We start from the raw sequence: 22,699 nt of genomic DNA, 5'->3' as shown, positions 1-22,699 counted from the left end.
CGCCGCTAAGGAGAGCCGTGTGTATACCGGCGCATGAATATGCCGGTAATTAACCGCAATTGTACCGGGAACCCTCAAAATGCGGCGTGAATGCGGCTCGCGCGGCGGTTTATCCGCTGGCCTTTATCTTTCTTCCCTTTTTTCTTTTGTCTCCTTTTTGTTTCAGCCTGTTATACTCGTCGCGGATTCCGCTCGGATTCTGGTGAGCCGATTTTTTTCTTTGACGAGATGACTGGGGTTTAAGCGAGCGGTTGAGTTTGAAAATGCATAAATTAAGCCGTTGCGTGAGAGTAATTATGAAGGGACACCTGTAAGTCGTGGTTTCTCGATGATGCTGGTTGACGGTTGTTTGTTTTCGAGTGTTTGGCGTTTCACGAATATTTGTTGTGGAGTTGATGATGTGGAGTTTTGGCGAGAAAGCTTTTGCGAAGTTCTTTGAGAGTTGATGGAGTTCAACCAGGTGCAACTAGGTTCAACTAGGTTCGAGAAGGTTCAACAATAAAAAGTTTCAGACAATCAACGAGGAAGTCTGGTTAAGAAATTATGTCTTGCTCATATTCGCAAACACTTATATACCGAGTGTTCAAACAGTGTCAAACCATTTCATACACAAGCGACCACTTTTTCTATCAGAGTTAGATAATTTCTCGATATTAATTAGATCATTATTTGAAGTAAAAATATATAGAATCGTGTCCTGAGTAAATGAAGTTAAACTGAAAGTATAAGCTTGCTTGGTTCACATGCTACACCGTACAGGTGATGGCTATCTAAGTAATAGAACTACTTTCCTCGACTGGCAGGTCCCTTAGGGACGTCTTCCTATGTTTGCATTCCCCGTTTTCAAGGGACACAAATACTGAGGACAAACAGTGAGGGATATTGATTGAATGTGATCCTTTTACGTTTGCTCAACGTTGGCCACAACTTTCAGGTTCTCGTGTGGACTCGTGTGTTAACCCTTTAGAACCTATTACTAAATAGAGTACAGAGTGTTTGTTTAATATAGAATTAAATTATTAAAACCTTCCTAGACTCCAATAAATAATTTCCGATGCAAAAGTATCAAGATAAATTGAAAGAAATGAGGAAACAGTCTTCCATTGTAAAACTATCAAAGAAACAAGTGAATGATTGTGACGTTGGTAACGTGGAGATTTGTCGGAGCTTCCTATTGAAGTCACTGAACATTGGACATTGATCCGACTGATCAACCACTGAGTTGGATTTTAAAATTGAAGGCATTGAACAGTGGACATTGATCCAACAGGTCAACCACTGCTAGGCTGCGATTATAGGCATTCGGAATCAGAATGTGGCAGCTATGTGCCACGTTGGCATTCAGAATCTGACGCTTGGGGGTGCGACCACATGAATCATTGTAGACATACAGCATTGTCTTCATTGTGCTCTACATAGAATGACCTGAATTCTTTGAAACAATTAAATACAGTAGCAGCTAATAATTAATGCACTTACTTCTAAGTCGAATAATAAAGCCTAATCGTTTTCAGATACAACTACGAGGCCATCGATGAATTTATTCAACCCTCCCACGATATTGTTGCAGGCTGTTTATATTTATCTCGCTCAACAGATCCGCGTTAAGCTGCAAACTGGAATTCTCCTTCTGTTTGCGAAACCGGAAAGTGTGACCAGCCACGAACTTCTCAGATTAATACACGATCTCTATCGAACCACGCATCCCATGGAACCACGTCATCGGGCCCGGGTCACGCGTCGGCTCAACGAAACCGCGATTATCATTCACGAACACGGACATCTGAAATCAATAATCCCCAGCAAACAAGAAAACAAGAGGCAACTTTGTTTATGCAACAATAGATTGACCACTATTCATTTATTCAACGCTGCGCGCGTGGTGCTGCATATTTTGAGGTTCAATTCAAAACCAACGGAATCTACGCGAAAAACTGAGTAAAACATAGAGAAAGAATTTTTTTCATAGGACGCTTCGTTTCGGAGATAATCGGCTTTGAAAAATTGCACTTCTGCAAGTAGAGACGCCCAACCATGATCAGACACGGCGCTGTCCTAAAAACCTTCAAACTCAATTATCTCCGAAACGAAGCGTCCTATCAAAAAAATTCTTTTCACATTTTTAATTCAGTTCTTCGCGTAGAATACCATGATCGTAAAGAAGATTAAGTAACATGTCAAATACGGAAGTTAACAACCGTTAAACAATGAGAAACAAAGGTATACACTGCCGGCGAGTGAGTGAAACCAACTAAAACGGATTGCGAAACGGTTTTGTCAAACAGATTCGTGTCCCACGACAAAATTTCCGTGTCTAGCCGTGAATTTCGAGTTTCGCCGGGGATCGAGCCTCGGCGAAATTTCGGGGCGGAATCTGAAACTGAATCAAATAACAGTTATCCTTCATTATTCGCTGCTTACACAGACCAAGGGCGCGCAGCGGTAAAGTAAACTTCAGCCAGGTGACGGGGTGCATTCTCGTTAGTGGGTTTACAGCCAGGTCACCATTGTGTAACCACGTAACCAGCGACTATGTTGCATGCAGCTTACTTGGCAAATATCGTACTGCTGTGTTACCGTACGCGGAACAGCGATATTATCGCGGTAACGACCATGATAACAAGGCCTTTGCTCAAGTTTTTCCCATATAAAAGGCCACGTTTGCTCCGCGACATCGCATCAACGATCTCAGCCATCCCCTCGCTCTGCCTCTTCCTCCTTTATTCAGGGAACTTCGTCAGACCCTTTTGCATATTGATAGGCTTCTTCACTGAACGCTCGGTCCGACAGTACGACTGATCAGTCCACGCTAGTCATTAATTGAATTAACCGGCCGACCTTAATCTGCCGCGTCATCCGATCCTGACGAGCCTTCTGAATTTTTGATGGAATTATGGGAGCAAGCTTGATTGCACCAGATCTTTGTGGCCTAGTATAGAGCGGGATAAATATCTCATCGGAGGGAATACTATTAATTTGTGTTCGAGGAATAATGGTTAATAATTGAACTGAAGGAATAGTAATTGCAATACTGATGATAGGGGTTAATTAAATTAACAGAATACTAACTATAATACTAATAACAGGTGATAATTAAATTAATATAATAATAATCATAATAATAAGAGGTGTTAAGTAAATTAAGAAAATAATAACTGTGACACTAATGATACTAACTAAATTAATAGAAAAATTCCTATAATAATAACAAGACCAACAATAATAACTAAATGAAAGAAATTTTAAAAATTCAAAAAATCTAACACGAGGCCAAAAGACATCTCCAAAAACCCATCGACCACGATTCCGAAAAGAATCCCGGCCGCGAATACGCAAGACACAATAACTTCCGCGGGATGTCCCAGAACCGCGCACTCCCGAAAATCTGTTGACACAGAAAACAAAAGAGCAACCGGAACACGGAACCCCACACTCGCTCGCAACTAGGTCCAGTCCAGGTAGGGGGACATTGATCGATCAGGAAGCTCGCGTGGTCAACCGTAACGAAAGTTTCCAACAACGATCGCAGGACCTTGGCTGGCTGTTTAAATAGCGCCGTTCCCGTAAACCGAGCGATCCGGACCCCGCATTCACGGTGAACAAACACCGATACCCATGAATACGTGCCCCCCCCCCCCCCCCAATCCCCGAATCCCCGGATGCTACCATGCCTTTAAGCATCGTAGGGGGGAAAAAAGAGAGAGAGAGAGAGAGAGCATAGGCGAGGAGAGAAAAGGGGACAATCAGAAATCGAAGGTAGCCACACGAGGGTCGCTCAGCCAAGAATCAGAGCGTGTCCATTCAAGCTGATACGAGGGGAGGCTCGCCGTACCAGGCCAGGTGTAACGTATCGCAAGAAAGGGGAGCTACGGGCGCGCGACTTCCATTGAACGCGCCGTCAGGTGTCAGGAATGCGGACGTTTCCTCTGGCCTTACTTATACAGCCAGGTGCAGCGGGGCGCAGGCAGGGGACGGTCACCTTTGTGCCCGCGGAAACGTCCGGCAGTTGCATACCAGCACGCGCCCCGGCGTGCGCTAAATTCCGGGCGAATGGCGTCGACGTAAGATAGAGGGGAGGCACAAAATAATGTTGCACGACGAGACCAGGACAAATGGCAAATCGATGGCCAACGTCATTTACTGGGACACATGCTGCGTTCGAGCTTTCGGTGTACGGGAGGATGTCAGGGTAAGGTGCATCGGGGTCTGACGCTATCTATGGGGATCATTTTGGCGTTTCTGATGCTGGATTTGATGTATCGACTGATTTCTCGAGCATGATTGGTGTAAGTTGTTATTGAGATTGGAGCTGCTACACAGGCCGGAATGTTCGTTTTGGAATCATTGAGAAGATAAGGGATGTTTCTGTGAGAAATTGCTGGGGAAATTGATTTAGTTATATGTAGATTGAATTGTGAAACAATTAAGGTCTGGATGCGATATTGACGTTGCTATAGAGGAATTTTGAAAAGTCAATTGCTTGGTGAGTTTAGTGTTAATAGTTTGTTGGGCGAAGAGAAATATTCGTCAAGGAAGCATTCGAAACTTGTGTGTAATTGAAACGGGGTTTTCAAATAAAGAAGACTGTTTGAGAATGTTTGGTTGAGTTGTGTTTGAAGGAAGCATGGTATAGAATGTTGGAGTTTGATTTGGAAAGGGATATCCGACTTTGATGTCAACTAGGTTAAACTAGTTATTGAGATGGGAATTTTGTGAGTTTGGGTGTAGTCGAGTTTGAGATGAAGTTTGAGAACAGGTTTAACATCATACCTAAATTAAATTTAGCTACTGCACCACGTTATCCGTGTTCACAACCAAAGGAAGTATTCACAATTCCAAAACATCGGATTTTAACTAGTTTGAATTAAGCTTGCATGTTTGACCAAGTTTGAATAACAATCCCCATCGCATTACAACTCGAAGATCCTCTCCAAATTCTAATAGTTCACTCAAACATTCAATACGTACGACAGAGTACGAAACAGATTCGATCAAGTTTGATCAACAGTAAGTTATGTCCGTCATTCAGGCCAGGTCTAGATTGGATCATAGTTATTTCATCAAATAATCCCAGAGTGGCTCCAATTTGAAATTCGTGTTCCCCGCAAAATGAAAATGCTATGCGAACGGTAACAGCGATTCTATTCCCGGTTGGATCACGTTTCGAAAATTTGTCCCGTTAAAATTGAAACGCGCCGCGAATTATGTAGGCGGCCAATGTGCATGCCTGTATCGGTGCCCGGAGATATTGAATTTCCTATGACGGTGACTGGAACGATCGTGCCCGCATAAAACTCGGCCAGAAAGCTCGATGTCGGTGAAATCAGAAGGAAAGGTACCCACGGGTTTGCTATACCGTCGTCCCCATTGTGGGGACCTGATTGGTTTGTCGGTTGATACGATACAGTAGGCAGAAACGACGCATCGTGACCGCGAATGGGTAAAAGGTCGATGTTACGAGGGTTGCCGTGGCCGGACGTGCGTTGTAGTTAACCCCTAAACCAGAAAGGCAGAGTGAACATCGTTCCTACTTGCACACGTTCGTGAAATCTACCTTTCCCTTTTGTATAAACGAACTTGAGGAACGAAGATATTGATTTCATAGTTGAATTTGAAATTTAAACGAACTGCCAGTGGAAAGGATGTTATGGTATGGAAATGATTAGATTTCTGTATTGAATGAAGTCCAGAGTTGATGAGATGATGAATCAGGATGTTGTATTAAATTAGATAAATTAGATATATTTTTAATATTATTTTAATAGATTGGATAAAGGTATAATATTAAATTAGACAGATTACCTATATTTTTAATATTAAATTAGAAAGATTACCTATATTTCAACTATTAAATTACATAGATTATATAGATTCCTAATGTTAATTAAATAGATTACCTATATTTCTGATATTAAAGTAAACAGATTATCTATATTTCAACTATTAAATTAGATAAATTAGACAATATTCTAATATTAATCAAATAGATTACCTAACTTCCAAATATTAAATTAGATAGATTATCTAAGTTTCTAATATTAAATTAGACAGATTATCTATGTTTCAACTATTAAATTAGATAGATTATACAGATTTCTAATGTTGATTAAATAGTTTACCTATATTTCTAATATTAAAGTAACTAGATTACCTATATTCGAACTGTTAAATTAGATAAATTAGACAATATTCTAATATTAATCAAATAGATTACCTATCTTCCAAATATTAAATTAGACAGATTACTTAAGTTTCCAACATTAATCAAACGAATACCTACATTTCAAATATTAAATTAGACAGACTAGTTAACTTTCCAATCTTGATCAAACGCACTACCTATCTGCCAAACATTAAAACACATAAACCAGTCAATCTTCTACTATTAACAACACAAATCACCTCCCGACTATCAAATTAGATCTCCCAAATTCCTACCAAGACAAATTACACAAACCTCCAGCAAATAAAAAAGACTAACAAAACTCCTCCTAACAACATCAACTCCAAATATCCTAGATTAACAAATCCACACCTCGCAATAAACAATTTCCAAATAAACGTTCTACCAAAGCCTTACCTGTTCACGCCCAAACACCATATTCACAAACATCCCCATTCCCGACGCAGCAATAACAAAAAACACTCTGCCACGTTTCCAGTTTTCTATAAATTCCGCTCGTCAGGCCTGGTCCACGGAATTTCTAAGACAGATTGTCGGATAGACGGGATCCAGCGTGGAAACACATCCGGCAGATTACCGATGATATTTCATCAAAGCGGCGATATCAAAGCCAGCCCGGCCGAAGAGGGGAGCGGGGGTTCGGGGGGCTGTACACACAGCTGTGGGGAGGAAAACGAGCTTTCCCGGAAATCTCGCGAATTCGATCCATAAATAAGCCCGCGGGGGCCTATCTCGACAATCTACGGCGGAACTTGTAACCCTAAAATACTCGAGGAATAGCTCCTCGTCACGAAGTCTCTCGGCCGGCTGCGCTGCGCCTGTGAGCCCTCCTTGCTTGCGGTTTTATATACACCGATATAACGCGCGCGATATAATCGATCGTAGGCGGTTCCGCACGAGAGAGATGAGAGGGCAACGAGCGTTGTCACTATCGGCTGGGGTGAATCTCCCGATAGGGGCCTGGAACGTGACTGCTGATACACGTGTTAGCCCAAAAATTATTACGGTATTTACTCTTCACCTCGGAGACCTCTTTAGGACGTGATTCCGCTGGATCCTGGTTAGAGGATGTTTATACGAATTTATGATTCCTCGATGGTAATTCCGGGGATTTCGTGTTTTTATTTGGAACGGAGTGTAAGTTGAGGGTGGAAGTTGATATTTTATAGGGATTTATGATTTGTTTGGGCATTCGTGAATGGTGCGAGTGGAGGTGTTTTTGATGTTGGTGTTGAGTTCTTATTAGTTTGGTGTTAAGGTTGGTAGTAGGAGTTTGTTATCAGTATTGGATTATTGTTACTATTTTCTATTAGCGTGACATTGATTTACTATTTTACTGATATTGTTAGATTGCTATTACTATTCTCTATTACCATGACATTAATATTACTATTGTGCAGTTACTGTTAGATTGCTATTATTATTTTACTATTACTGTTAGATTACTATTGCTATTGTAGTATTACTGTAAGATTACTATTACTACTGCAGTATTACTGTTAGATTACTATTATTATTCTCTATTTTCATGACATTAATATTACCATTGTACTATTACTGTTAGATTGCTATTACCATTTTACTATTCCTGTTCAATTACTATTACTATTTCTTATTACCATTTTACTATTACTATTTTCCTATTACTGTTCAACTACTATTACTACTTCCAATTACCATTTCACTATTCCTATTTTCCTATTACTGTTCAATTACTGTTCAATTACTGTTCAATTACTGTTCAATTACTGTTCAATTACTATTACTATTTCCTATTTCCACTTCACTATTACTCTTTTACTATTACTACTACACACTTCACTCTCCCAACACCAAACTTAAGCCACCAGTAAATGACATTACCCCACTATTACATCTCCCCATCGCAAAACAATAACGATCAACCTAACCGAAATCAAACATCAATAAACACGAGACAAACGAAACATTAAATATACCCAATCAAATAATATCAATCCTAAATTATGCTAAGCTACCTCTAGACCAATCAATCCCTACGGTTTATCCGCACCTCATCAAGAATTAGGTCGCGAATGTGTGAAAACTGATTCTTCATCATGTCCTTTCCAACTTATCGCTAATCCCATGGTATGAATGATTGATGCCCGAGACACTCTCGGCAATATAGCGGTTACAAAGAGGTCGATGGAGCTCTCTCGCGTCAAGAGTACAACGACGCGTCCAACCTAAAAAGAAAACACCAGCTCAGCCATTAATGGATTTAATGTAATCCGTCAGGCAGCAGTTTTTCTCGCTTCCTGTCCACTCCTGACTTTTAATTCCCTTCCCGTTCCCTCGTTAAACACAATTTCGATCAGTCGTTCGGCCATGGTCCAGCGAAACGTCCCGTTAATCCTTCCCAGCGAGTGCATTTTTAATTCAACGATAAGCCGTAAACAGGCGGGCACATTAACGATGCTCTCTCCAGGATAATAACGGAAGAAGAATGCCGTAGGAGCGACTGATTAATTTTTAATTGGACCAGCGGATCCACGATCTGCTGCGATACCGGGAATTATTGAAGAACCGGGATAATATAACAAATTCACGGCCGTTCCATCGGTTCTCCCGATTACCATCGAATACCGCTGACTAATTAATTAGCCGTTGTAGATTGGCCGGCCGAATTTTTCAGTTAATCCGCTAACTGTGGAATTTGCTTTGAAAAACCTGTGGTTTTGCGCGGAATGAAATCATTGAACGAAGCGTGCACTTGTCAAACGGGATGAGTTAGGGTATATTTTAGACAAAAGAATTATGTGTTTCTGTGAAGGAATAAATAATACATCATTGAACACATTGGCATTGTTAACTGGTTCAATTCGGAAGGACCTGGCTGCTTGATTTTTACAATGGAAAGGCAACATTGTGGTATGTTGTTGAGAGGGAAGTATTGTAAAATATTTAACAAATTCGTGTGCAACACAGGTCATTGCATTGCAAATGTTATCTTATAGGAAAATGTAAATATTGTTAGAGCTTTTTAGGAAATAAAATATTCTTGGAAACATTTGAAATTTCAGCGATTTGTATTCGAAGAATTTAATGCTGCTTTTAACCCTTTGAACTCTGTAGGCTCCACTATTGCACTAGTTATAATATCAAATATTTTAACGAATCAAAGAAACTACCCTAAAATTATTAGATTTTCCATACATCCAAATTTTGTACTGGGAAGGAAAATAAAAAATCGAAGGAATGTTATAGCATTTTTCATTTTCACTGGAGATACCATAAAAATTAGTTGCAGTTGCTGATAAATTACAAAACTTGGATTGGAATGTTAAGGATTAAAGTGTCTACATAGAGGAAACTTACGAGTACAAAGGGTTAATACTAGATTTACATTTTATTTAATTGTTCGCAGAAAAATTAATATTCCTTCATTTAAATCTTAGAAATTAGGGGTTTGAAAATGATTTAAAATCGAAATGTCTATAAGACAGAATAATCTAACTGACCTAGTAAAGCTAGGTGTTAATATCTTACATGGTTACACCAAGTAACATATCATAAAAGTCACCGTTCCCATGTTAATTTTCTATCTTTCGCTGGGACCAGCGACGAAGATCAACGAGCCGTCGACGCGTCTATTCCTGGCATCCATTCGCAGACGACAGACGCGAAATAAAAGGGCGCAAATGTAATGGCTTTTTTCCTCGGCTCTAGCTGCTTGAAATATGCGTCGACTCGCCTGTGTCCCTTGGCTCCTTTCTACTGGAGAGCGGCAAGAAATTTGGATATTTCCGTTTCAATCTTCGCCTCGGACCCTCGATCAATCTCTACGCCATACGCGGTCAAAGGTACATGGTGAATTGGTAACCACCTCTGGGAACGAGATGCTTGATGCATGGACACGTGTTTCGATGACTATTGGATTGAAAAGTAATTAGCAGATACGTGTCTATTTGTAAGTCTGCAATGTAATCTATAATTTTCTGATGGACCATGATGGTAACGAAATAGCTACTTCTACTATTGAAGTGTTAAGGTGCTAACTTTGCCCTAAAGAGTTACCATCATTTTCTGGTGGACCAAGATGGTAACAAAATAGCTACTTCTACTATTTAGGTCTTAGGATGCTAACTTTATCCTGAAGAGTTACTTTCATTTTCTGGTGAACCAAGTTGGTAACGAAATAGTTACTATTCCTGTTCAGGTGGTAGGGTACTAACTTTGCCCTAAAGAGTTACTTTCATTTTTTGGTTTACCAAGATAGTAAGGAAATAGTTACTATTACTGTTCAGGTGTTAGGGTGCTAACTTTATCCTGAAGAGTTACTTTCATCTTTTGGTGGACCAAGATGGTAACGAAATAGCTACCTCTACTGTTGAGGTCTTAGAGTTCTAACTTTGTCCTAAAGAGTTACTTTCATTTTCTGATGGACCAAGATGGTAACGAAATAGTTACTATTACTGTTCAGGTGTTAGGGTACTAACTTTATCCTGAAGAGTTACTTTCATCTTCTGGTGGACCAAGAAGGAAACGAAATAGCTACCTCCACTGTTCAGGTGTTAGGGTGCTAACTCTGGTGTGAAGAGTTACTTAGAAGTTTCTAAATTGCAGGTGACTGGACTAGGTATATATCTATACTGCTGCAGACTTTGCTTGCACTTCATGCATTTAGGTGTCTTCCATATTTTAAGCCTATGCCTGGACCAATTAAGTGTCTAAAACCTTTCCCCATATTTGACTGTTCATCTAACTTGTCTCTAACTGATCCTAGGCCTAGAATAGACTTAGCAATGTTAACCTAGGCTAAAGCCTCCTAAAAGTTATACTATTCGATCTACTACTCCTATCTAAAAGAAGTCACCAAACAGGTGAACAAAAGAAACTCCACAAGCTGTAGTAAGATGTAAGCGAAATAGCTACCTCTACTATTCAGGTGTTAGGGTGCTAGCTTAAAGTTACTTGGAAGTTTCCAAATTGCAGCTGACTGATCTAGCTATATACGTATACTGCAGACTTTGCTTGCACTTCATGCATTTAGGTTTCTTCCATATTTAAAACTTATGCCTGGACCAATCAAGTATCTAAAACTTTGCCATAGACTGTAGACCTAACTCATCTAAAAATGATCCTAGACCTAGAACAGACTTAGCCAAAGTTAATCTATTCTAAAGCCTCCTAAAAGTTATACTATTCCATCTACTATTCCCAACTAAAAGAAGTCACCAGACAGATGAACAAAGGAGAGCCAAAAGCTGTAGCAATCATCTAGCCAGCAAAAAGGCTAGCAATCCTAAAACCCCCAAACTTCACGAAGTCCCCATCGCCAAAGCCACCGAGTCGACGGCAATTTGTTCTCCTTATCGCTCGCCAGGCCAGACCAAGGCGACAGAACCGCGGCTAAACGTCGGCCATGGATTGATCCGTCAAACTTCCGCACAAAGGGCTGCATTCACGTCACGTCGCTGGAAAAAAGAGCGTACCACGAGCAAACTCTCGCTCCCTCTCGCGTGTCATCCGCGTGAAAACTTAAGGTAGACATAACAATGGCTTTTTGTAAGCCTATCACGAGCCCCTTTTACCTAGAACGATACCAGCGGAGAGTCTTGAGAGCCCTAGATCTTGGCTGCGACCTCTCCATCCCTCTCGATGATCGCGAGACGCCGGTAGCGATCCATGTATCGTCCGACACGTAACTTCTTCTCCGCCATTGTGCATCTGGGTCAACCACCTTTTTTTCGAACGCCGTTCCCCCATCGTTCTTCCGAGGGCTGTCCCTTTCTCGGGACGATCGTCTAGCGTTAGCTACCGTTTTACTACGGCCACGTGAGAGACCACTCCACTCGCGGCTTCTTTGTCGTTCCTCAGGTGAGAGGTTGATCTTAGTTTCGCCCGGCGGCGCGGATCCACTCGAAAGCCTTCGGTTTTGTCGACGACCTGGACAGCGAGACCCCACGCTCCTACTTTCGACTCTGTCCTTCCCCCTTTTGGTCCTCTTTCTTTTGTGACCCCCTATCGATCGCTGGACCGTGGATGTATGTTAGTTTTCGGGGCTTTGCGGGTTTTGGTCTTTGCTGGGAATTTAAAAATGGGAGTGGCTCTTGGAACGTTTGGGGGGTGGTGGGGGTGCGATGGGGAGGATTGGAAGGGAATTTGGGAACGTTGGAAGTTTTGCTGCTTTGAAGCAAATCGAAGCGGAGCGTTGCAGCAAAATCTCAAACTCTCAAATTTCCAACTCTTCGAATTCTTGAATCTTCGAGTCTTCAAATTCTCAAATCTTTGAATCTTCGAATCTTCAGATTCTCAAATCTTCAAATCTTCAAATTTCCAACTCTTCAAATTCTCAAGTTCTTAAATCTTCAAATTTCCAATTCTTCAAATTCTCAAATCTTCAAACTTCCAATTCTTCAAATTCTCAAATCCTCAAATTTCCAATTCTTCAAATTCTCAAATCTTCAAATTTCCAATTCTTCAAATTCTCAAATCTTCAAATTTCCAGTTCTTCAAATTCTCAAATCTTCAAATTCTCAAATCTTCGAATCTTCGAATTTTCAAATTTTCAAATTTTCAAATTTTCAAATTTTCAAATTTTCAAATTCTCAACTTTTCAACCTTCCAAATTCCCAAGCTTTCGACTTTTATATTTCCAAACATTCAGCCAGCAACAACACAAGCTGGTCACAGGAAGCATCCCCGACCAACCCGGAGCAGCATTCGAGAAATTTGAACCACTAGGAGCAGCTGAAGCCTGTACATTTAGACTGCGTTGGAAGATAATAAAATAGTCCCGTCTTTGTCGCGGCAATCGATTGCGTGTAGCAAGGGAATTTTTTCCCATAGAAGTTGTTACGAACATATGGACAGACGGCACTGGCACAATGCCTCGCGCGTCATTGTTTTTGCCTCTCTGAATCGGAACGTCCGAGCTAGCTGCTCGAATTCGATTCTACGGGCGCTGGCTGCACAGAGATCGATTATTATGGCTGCTAGCTCGCTCCGATAACTGCCAACAATTTCATTTTCTCCGATAGTCAGCGCTGTGTCACCGGTCGCGGCTCGATATTCACGTTTCCCCGAGATCGTTCCGTGTCCAAGGATACACTGCAGCATCGTAAACTTCATTTTCATTACCCCGAACACTTTTCTCTCGTTGCGATACGTGTTTCGTAATATGGAACTACGAAATCGATCGATGTTTTCCTGTGTTTCCGCCAGCAAATGGCTACAAGCTGACGATCTACTATAAAAATAGGTTCCAGTTGGTTCAAATCTAGATTTACCTAACTTCACTCGCCATAGGTTAAAGGTAACTTGGATTTAGCTCAATCCGAATCTAACGATAACTCACTTAACTCTTAAAACATTGTATCAAATCCACGATAAAAATTTCAAAGAGAAATTAGCAAATAGTATTCTATCCTCTTAAATTGAAATTAAATAACACTTTTCTATCCCAAATTACTAACCCTTCCTCGACAATATTTCGTTATAAATATTACCAATATTATTAACGACATTTTCTGCAACTCGCAGAAACAATTTATACCTTACAAAACACTAATATATTTGAATCCAAATATTGATATTAAATAAAATATACTGTCAAATTTCAAATTTCCAATTTTGCAATAGGCAAACCGTCAGTGGAAATCTCAATGGAAACACTGCAGTTTCCACGAAAAAACTCCAGAAAGCCAATTGGACAGTTCGATAAATCTATAGTTAAGTAAATGTTTGATCGTCTATCAATTTCCCAAGTTAATTAAACCGAATCGCCTGCCGAGTGCAAAAGTTCAATTTTCAAAATAAACACAGCGTGATCATAGGATCTTCGTTCGTCTCTACTGAATTATTAACGACAAAATCGTTCTAACATCTGAGAAAGAAATCCCAGGGCAAGGGTTTAATCAACAAACAGACGCCGAAAGCGAAGTCAAGTCAGCATCGGATCCCTCGAACCCGTGTTCCGTCTGTGTTCACAGTTTCCTGGGGGCGAAAAGCAAACGTCCGTGATTTGTAACGAGGGTAGGCAGGCCCGGTCGCAAATTTTACCGCGCGGAAATCCATTCTTCGGGCCGAAAATTCGAACGGCGCACGTTGTTGTGTACGCGTTTTCTATTCGAAAATCTTATAGGGAAACCCGTACGTCGCACGCCGACTTAACTTTGTGCGAACTGTTTGGAAAGTGGACTGTATCTAATTACTTCAGTGAAGAATACTTTAGTGTTTATTTTTGCTTAGTTCAATAATAATCGTCAGCGGCGAGAGTATACAACGACGTCTATGTTCCGTCTTGTGTCTTGTTCCAAATGTTTCTTGTGTGTCTCTTTTCTGTACCTTGCGTGGGCCTTTATAAACCTTTTTTGGTAGGGGAGTACAAACTTTGTCCGAGTGGGACTCAACCGGTGATCCTGGAGGGGGTTGCCGATTGCAGCCCCCGGGTGACCCACGCAAGGGTCTTGAACGTTCTTGACACTGACCATAGCAAGTAATAAAACCAAGGATCGCCTCGACTTCTGGCAAACAGATGTAAGTTAAAGTTATGGTAAATCTACAAAACTGGCAAAACGTGCCGAAGCAAATACGACTAAATTATTGAAGTAATGGTTCCTTGGGCTTTTATTTCTGCTATGGTAAAAAATATTCAGGGCTCCAATGTGCCTCGCAGAAGGTGTCTCAATAACCCTCCTAAAGAAATTTAGCGACGCAACACACCGGCCCCCTTGAACGGTTACGTTCAACAAAATTACAATATGGACAATGCTAATAGTAATGCGATAAATACAATTGACAGTTTGCTGCTAGTTACATACACTTAATAATAGTTCAAACTTATAACTTAGAATGGAATCGCGACAGTGTCTTTGATAGGGTGGAGGATTGTTTCCCCTTGTCACTCTTAATCGAATGGTAGTGGTGCGAGTTTTTTAACACTTCGCTTATATGTCCCTAATTGTGTTTTTACAGTCACTACACGGGTCACATTGTCTTCCCCCGGATGTAGCTCTATCACTCTGCCTAACCTCCATTGCAGAGGGGGTAGATTGTCCTCCTTTATGAGGACTAGCCTATCCTTGGTGATATGTGTGGTGTCTCCAAGATGCCATTTGCGCCTGGTGTGTAGTTCGTGAAGATATTCTCTGTGCCATCGGGCCCAGAAATGTTGTTTAACCTTCTGGGCGTGCTGCCATAGTGACAGTCTGTTGTTTTGTGTATCGGTCCACTCGTACTCCGGTAGTGATTGTAGTGAACCACCAATTAAGAAATGCGCAGGGGTTAAGGCGGTAAAGTCGTTGGGATCGGAGGATAAGGGTGTCAGCGGGCGGGAATTTAATATAGCTTCGATTTCGATTATAATGCTGTTGAATTGTTCGTAGGTGAACATGGCCTCTCCTATAGTTTTAGTTAGATGGTTTTTGAAGGTCTTAACCGCAGCCTCCCACAGCCCACCGAAATGGGGCGATCGAGGGGGTGAGAAGGACCACTCCACTTGTTCACCTGTTAAATATTGTTCTAACCCTCTCTTATAGTCGCTTGAGTTCATGAAGGCTTCAATTTGACGGATTTCATTCTTCGCGCCGATAAAATTACTGCCGTTATCGGAATACAACCTTCGCGATTTTCCCCTCCTTGCGAAGAAACGTTTTATTGCGGCTATACACGCTTCCGTAGTTAAATCTGTCACTAGTTCTAAATGCGTCGCCCTTGTAGCAAAACATACAAATATAACCACGTAACCCTTCATTGTTTTTAAATTTCTGTGTTTTTTTTCCTTAAGAGAAAATGGCCCACAATAGTCTATACCTGCGTTTTCAAATGGACGTGCCTGGGTCACACGGTCCTTCGGTAGGTTACCCATAACGTACTCAGGTAGCTTGGGATTAGCCCTAAAGCAATTCACACATTTGTGAATCAATTTGCGCGTTAGGTTTTTTCCGTCTACCGGCCAATACGTCTGTCTCACGGCGTTTAGTGTTGCTTGTATCCCCGCATGCCAATGGATAAGATGTTCATTTCTAATTATCAGTTCAGTGACGTGATGGTGTCGTGGTAACAAAATCGGATGTTTACGCGAATAGCTTATGGGTGCATGTTTTAATCGGCCGCCTACTCTGATTATACCTGCTTCGTCAATAAAGGGTGCTAAATTCAATAATTTACTGCCCTTTCTAACGGAATTACCCTCCTTCAAGTCCCTTAATTCTTGCGCAAATGCCTGTGTTTGAATCAATTTTATTATTTGTTGGTGGGCATTCGCAATCTCGCTAACGGTTAATTCGCCCGCAACCCTAGATTTGTTCTTGCAATTATTATAAAACCGCAACACGTATGCCAATACCCTATTAAGCCCCTTTATCGAGGAAAATCTATTTACAAATTCGGATGTATCGATAGTTGCCATTAACGTTTTAAATTCTCGTCGTTCTGGAATCTCGATAACTGGTAGCTTGACGAAAGGCCATGTTTCTTCGGCCTGGGAAAGCCAATGCGGACCCTTTAACCATTGTTGGTTGTTAAGGAGCTGCGTTGGTGTTTGACCGCGGGATATATAGTCAGCTGGATTTTCAAGACTAGCAATATGATACCAATTATGAATTTCGGTCTGCCTTTGAATTTCACTAACCCGGTTCGCGATAAATGTTTTTAGAGTGTGCGGTGGTGTCTTAATCCAGTGTAGTGCAACCGTCGAATCGGACCATAATAAAACCCTTTCTATTTTAAGATGGCTTAAGGCCTCGATAGTCTCCTTGGTCAGGTCGGCTAATAATTTAGCAGCACATAATTCTAATCGCGGTAACGAAATGGTTTTTACAGGGGCGATTCTAGATTTTGCGCATACTAAGCTAGCGTTACATCCGCCTTCTTTATTGACGGAGCGTAAATAGAGACATGCACCGTATGCAGCCTCACTAGCGTCGGCGAATCCGTGCAGTTGGATTGCCACTGGGTGTTTGAGCACCGTTGCCCTGGGTATTACAAACTCATTTAATTGTGGTAATTCCCTCTTAAAGTCTATCCACATTGTTTCCAGCGATTGAGGGACAGACTCATCCCAGCTTAGATGTGCCTTCCATAGTTCCTGCATAATTATTTTTGCGCGAACTATTACTGGCCCTAATAACCCTAACGGATCGAACAATTGCGCAATCTGTGATAAGATTGAACGCTTGGTCGGCCGAACATCTCCCGTGGTCTTTATGGTATACATAATTTCGTCTGTATGGGTTTTCCAACTAATACCTAATGCCTTTCTTGTTTCGTTTATGTCTAATGAAATAGTGCGCTCGTGGTTTCCTAATTCTAAACCCTTAATTAAATTTTCATCATTCGAGGTCCACTGTCTTAAATTAAACCCTCCTAGCTTTGCTAACCCGATTGCTTGATTTCTTAATTTTAAAGCTAATTCGCGAGTCTCAACCCCGGTTATCAAGTCGTCCATGTAAAAGTCTCCCTTAAAAATTCTGACTGCTATGGGGAATTTGTCGCGTTCGTCGTCTGCTAACTGTTGCAAACAACGTACTGCTAAGAATGGAGCTGATGTTGTTCCGTATGTTACTGTGTTTAATTGAAACGTCCTAATTGGTTTGTCTGGTGATTCACGCCATAAGATGCGTTGGTAGATTCTGTCCTCAGGGTGTAATCTAATCTGGCGAAACATCTTCTCAATATCTGCTGTTAATACATACGTGTGAGACCGGAATCGGAGAAATATTTTGTATAAACTCTGTTGTAACTGAGGCCCATTAAATAGTGTATCATTTAACGAAATACCGGTGGAGGTTTTCGCGGAGGCGTCGAATACTACGCGAACCCTTGTCGTCTCACTCGCTTCCTTTATTACCGCGTGGTGCGGCAGGTAAAAACCGTCGGCTGCCTCGTTTGCGTTGACTTGGGTCATGTGCCCTAACTGCTCATATTCCCTTAAGAATTCTGTGTAACCTTTTAACAGACCCTTATCTAAATGTATTTTCCTTTCTAATGCGTAAAATCTCCGTAATGCTATTTCTCGCGAACTACCTAATATCTGTCGCCTTTCATTGAATGGAAGCCTAACGCAATACCGACCGTCTACATCTCGTTCTGTTGTGTCTTTAAAAATCCCTTCCGCGACCCTTTCTTCCGCTGAAAAATATTTCCTTTCGGTGAATTGCTCTACCTCCCAGAATTTGTTCAACGTTTTATCTAAACTTGCATAAAATGCCTTCACTGACGTCGGTGCTATATAAGGTGCTTGTATGCTCGATTCGCCGGTGACTATCCAACCTAATCTAGTCTTCTGCAGAATAATTCTGTCGTTATTTAGTTTAATTTGTCCGCTGCTTAATAATTTAAAAAATAATACATTCCCCAATAATGCGTCTATTTTTCCGGGTTTGTGAAAGTCCGGATCGGCTAGTTGTATATTTTGCGGTAACTGTAAATTCGACCGATTGACCTGTCGCGACGGTAATAGTCCGGTTATAGACGGCAAAGTTACAAACGATACCTGCGTCGAAAAGGGATTCCCACGCGCCTTGACCGTGGTTCTTACAATGTATTGAGCCCTAGTGGCTTGCTCACCTAAACCTGACAGCGTCACGTTCATTGCCTGCTTGCGCAATTGTAATTTTTCCGCGAGCTCCTCCGTAATAAAGTGCGTTTGTGAACCTCCATCTAATAATACGCGACAGTCATGTTCCCGATTAAACCTATCCAGAATTTTAATTTTTGCTGTTCCCAATAAAACCTCTGAATTATATGTAACCGTTAACGCGGTTGCACTCGTTCCCGGCGTTGTCGTTTGTCCTATTTGTATACCTGCCTGTGGAACATTGGGTCTTTGTTCCTTATCGAAATGTAATAGAGTGTTATGTTTTTGGTTGCACCTTTTGCAACCACTAGCTTGACAATTAATTGCCATATGATTCGCTCTAAAGCAGTTTAAACATAATTTGTTTCGCTTTATTAGCTCTAACCGATCGCGAATAGTCGCTTGTAGAAAATGTTTGCACTGATAGATCTCGTGACTATCCTTACACATGACGCAATCCCTTGCCTTGGTCGTTGCCAGGAATGTCTGACCCCGAGAGTTGATTCTCGCCCCTTGACTACGTTCCTGATGTATATTTCTTCTAGAAGTGGTCGAAAAATCCCTGTCTAATTCCTCCCCCCGTGCCTGTTTGTTTATGAACTTCAATAACTGCTCAAAAGTTGGCATCTCATCGTCCTCTAAAGTTCGTTCCCATCCGCGCCGCGTATTTTTATCTAATTTCTTACCTATGAGGTAAACTAGTATCGCGTCCCATTGCATTACGGGCAAACCTATCGTTTCAAGCGCCTTGGCATGCATTTGAGCTTGTTCCGCTAAAAATCTTAGATTCGCCGGTGTTTCGCGCGTTACCTCCGCTAGTTCGAACAGTGCCTTTAAATGAGCGTGCACTATTTGCCGCGGTTTATTGCACCGTTTTTGAAGTAAATCCCAAGCTACCAGGTAGTTGGGTTCGGAGGCATTTAAGGCTGAAATTACCGATACTATTTCCCCACGCAGCGCATTCTTTAACAAATGAAACTTTTGAACCGCGGGTAGGTCGGGATTATCGTGGACCAATGTTTTAAACGTATCATGAAAGCTATGCCATTCAATGGGGTCCCCGTTATAAGGTTTGATTTCTATTTTTGGTAAAAGGGCGCCTTCCTGTCGTACTGTTATTGTGCTTGGCGAATCGGTGGCTCTAAGAGGATTTGTCGACGTACCGGAAGATTGTAATCCTTCAATGTGACCGTTAATTGCGCTAATGATCTTAAAATAACTACGTTCGAATTGTTCCCGTTCAAGCTCATGATCTGAGACTTCGTCTTCTAATTCTATATTTGATTGTATTCCGTCAAATATTTTGAATAATTCGTTTACCCTTTCCTTACGAACTTGAAATTCATGAATATCGGAATGTACTCCCTCATTTACATAATTCTCGATACGCGTCAATTGTCCCTTAATCGATCTCCTCTGTCTCTTAAGACCCTTCAATTGTGTCGATTCTTGTGGATTAGCCATGTCGCAATGATAACGATAATTCAACGAAAATAAACGAGATCGATGCTATCTAATACGGGAAGGTGGGTTGGAATGTGGTGATTCGTGGACTCACCCTACCGGCGTTTGAGTGTCTAATACAGCTCGTGAATCCTTTCTCGTTCGAACGGCTGTTTCCTTGACTGAGATGTCCACTGCGATGATACTGCTGCTCTGCCCTGACGGTCTGATGTGCTGATGATTCGTCGATCTGTGATCCTTGATTATTCACGGTCCGATGGCTGCTTCCTCGCTTAAGGTGTCCAAATATGGCTGCTTCCTTGCTCGAGGTGTCCGATGCGGCTGCTTATGAATGTCTCAGCTTCTCCGGCGACGCGTGGTCCTACGGTGTTGCTGTTGATCTGCCCTCCTTGTACAGAGGCTAAGATCCAATGTATGAAACCCGTTGGAGTTTCCGTGGTATTATTGAACTTGCACGTAACTTGTTGTTTACTGCACTATACACTTATTTTTTCTCACTGAAGTTCTCCGAACTCTTTGCAATAAATCCGGCTCGAAGGACCAAATGTTGTGTACGCGTTTTCTATTCGAAAATCTTATAGGGAAACCCGTACGTCGCACGCCGACTTAACTTTGTGCGAACTGTTTGGAAAGTGGACTGTATCTAATTACTTCAGTGAAGAATACTTTAGTGTTTATTTTTGCTTAGTTCAATAATAATCGTCAGCGGCGAGAGTATACAACGACGTCTATGTTCCGTCTTGTGTCTTGTTCCAAATGTTTCTTGTGTGTCTCTTTTCTGTACCTTGCGTGGGCCTTTATAAACCTTTTTTGGTAGGGGAGTACAAACCTTGTCCGAGTGGGACTCAACCGGTGATCCTGGAGGGGGTTGCCGATTGCAGCCCCCGGGTGACCCACGCAAGGGTCTTGAACGTTCTTGACACTGACCATAGCAAGTAATAAAACCAAGGATCGCCTCGACTTCTGGCAAACAGATGTAAGTTAAAGTTATGGTAAATCTACAAAACTGGCAAAACGTGCCGAAGCAAATACGACTAAATTATTGAAGTAATGGTTCCTTGGGCTTTTATTTCTGCTATGGTAAAAAATATTCAGGGCTCCAATGTGCCTCGCAGAAGGTGTCTCAATAACCCTCCTAAAGAAATTTAGCGACGCAACACACGTGTCGCGGCACAATTCTTGCGAAATGACATTTCGGAATGAATGCTTGTAAACGAGTGCAACGCTGGCCCCGTAATTCGTGCGTGGGATAAAATTTCTCGCCGCTTGTCCCTCGGTTTTGTTAATGCGACTCTCTGCCACACCGATTCCATCCCCGCGCTCGTGTTGGTTATCGATAGCGTCGGATTTCCTCGTGGACGGGCCGCGCTACACGCTGGCACGCATGTAGATTAACGGAGGAACCTTTCCACGCTGCAAGGTAGAATAATTGATACCGTGTTTATCGATCTCCCTTTCCCCCGTTCTTCTTTTCCTCTAATTCGACGGACCGCGCCGCGCGCACGAATATCCCGGCGTTTTGGGGGCGATCTGGGTCAACGAGGATGCTTCCTGCTTATTTGGGGGATGTCTTTATAATTCGAGAGGGACAGTTAAAGATTTAACGTTTTTGTAATATGTATGTGTTGGAAGAGCTGGAGGATAAGGAAATATAAAATTTGGATGGTTATTGTGTTTTTATGTGATTAGTTGCTGTTGGATCATCAGTGCTAACTTTAGAGGGTGGATTGGTAGATTTAGGTATGAAGTAGTTGATATGTTCAAATTTTTAATAGTTTGTCCGTCTATTTTACTGGAAAGGCTTGAAGAATAAATAAATATAGATGTTGCAGATTTGTTAGTTTGTATGTATCTTTTACGTGTAGTTGGAATCGGATCGCCATTGCTAACTCTGAAAGACGACTTCATAGATTGATCTAGAAACAAGTTACCATATCCAAACTTCCAATCATTCGTACATCAACATTCTACTAAAAATACCCAAAGAATAAATAAACATAAAAGTTGCAGTCGTCTCGTTCAGCATCTACCTTGCACATGCAATAGCAGTTGGCTCATCACTGCTAACTCCAAAAGACGACGCAATATCGCCAAGAAATTCTTGACGAAAATTTAGCAACCCTTTCAGCGTTGGCCTCGTCACCCCCGAAAAATTCCAGGCAAGGATAACTCGAGCTCGGCCGCATTAGCGTGTGGACGTAGACACGAGCTGAGCCAGCGCGACAAATGTCCGCGTGAACTCTGGGAGGCGCGGCTGGCGGATGCGCTCGGGCAAATATGGGCCAGCCGGCGAATGCACGTTGCAGGCAGGATTTATTTCGCGGCGGAGAATTAGCGTGATATTTATGTTACTCGCGCGAGCTACAAGGCGTACCGGGGCGTATAGAGTGGCAGTGCGTCGCATACGTTTACGCGTATGCCTCGAATCTATTGGCAACAGCCCGCGCGGGGCAACGACGTCGTAATTAAGACACTTTTCCCGGCAAGTTAATTAACGTTATCTCTGT

General features: G+C 41.8%; 2 protein-coding genes across 3 annotated transcripts in view; both read right to left on the bottom strand.

Annotated features, from left to right (window-relative positions):
- Window positions 1-22,699, bottom strand: part of LOC116424529 (uncharacterized) — a 368,994-nt gene that overhangs the window by 268,160 nt on the left and 78,135 nt on the right. The window lies entirely within an intron of this gene.
- On the bottom strand, window positions 15,057-20,192 carry LOC143174263 (uncharacterized). The gene has a single exon (XM_076364938.1). It carries the CDS (start codon window positions 20,190-20,192, stop codon window positions 15,057-15,059), a length of 5,136 nt encoding a protein of 1,711 aa, XP_076221053.1.

Source organism: Nomia melanderi, chromosome 2 (assembly GCF_051020985.1).
Source record: "Nomia melanderi isolate GNS246 chromosome 2, iyNomMela1, whole genome shotgun sequence".
Classification (NCBI taxonomy): Eukaryota; Metazoa; Arthropoda; class Insecta; order Hymenoptera; family Halictidae; genus Nomia; species Nomia melanderi.
The sequence above is the reverse complement of the archived record's forward strand: the minus strand, read 5'-3'. Positions and strand labels throughout refer to the sequence as shown.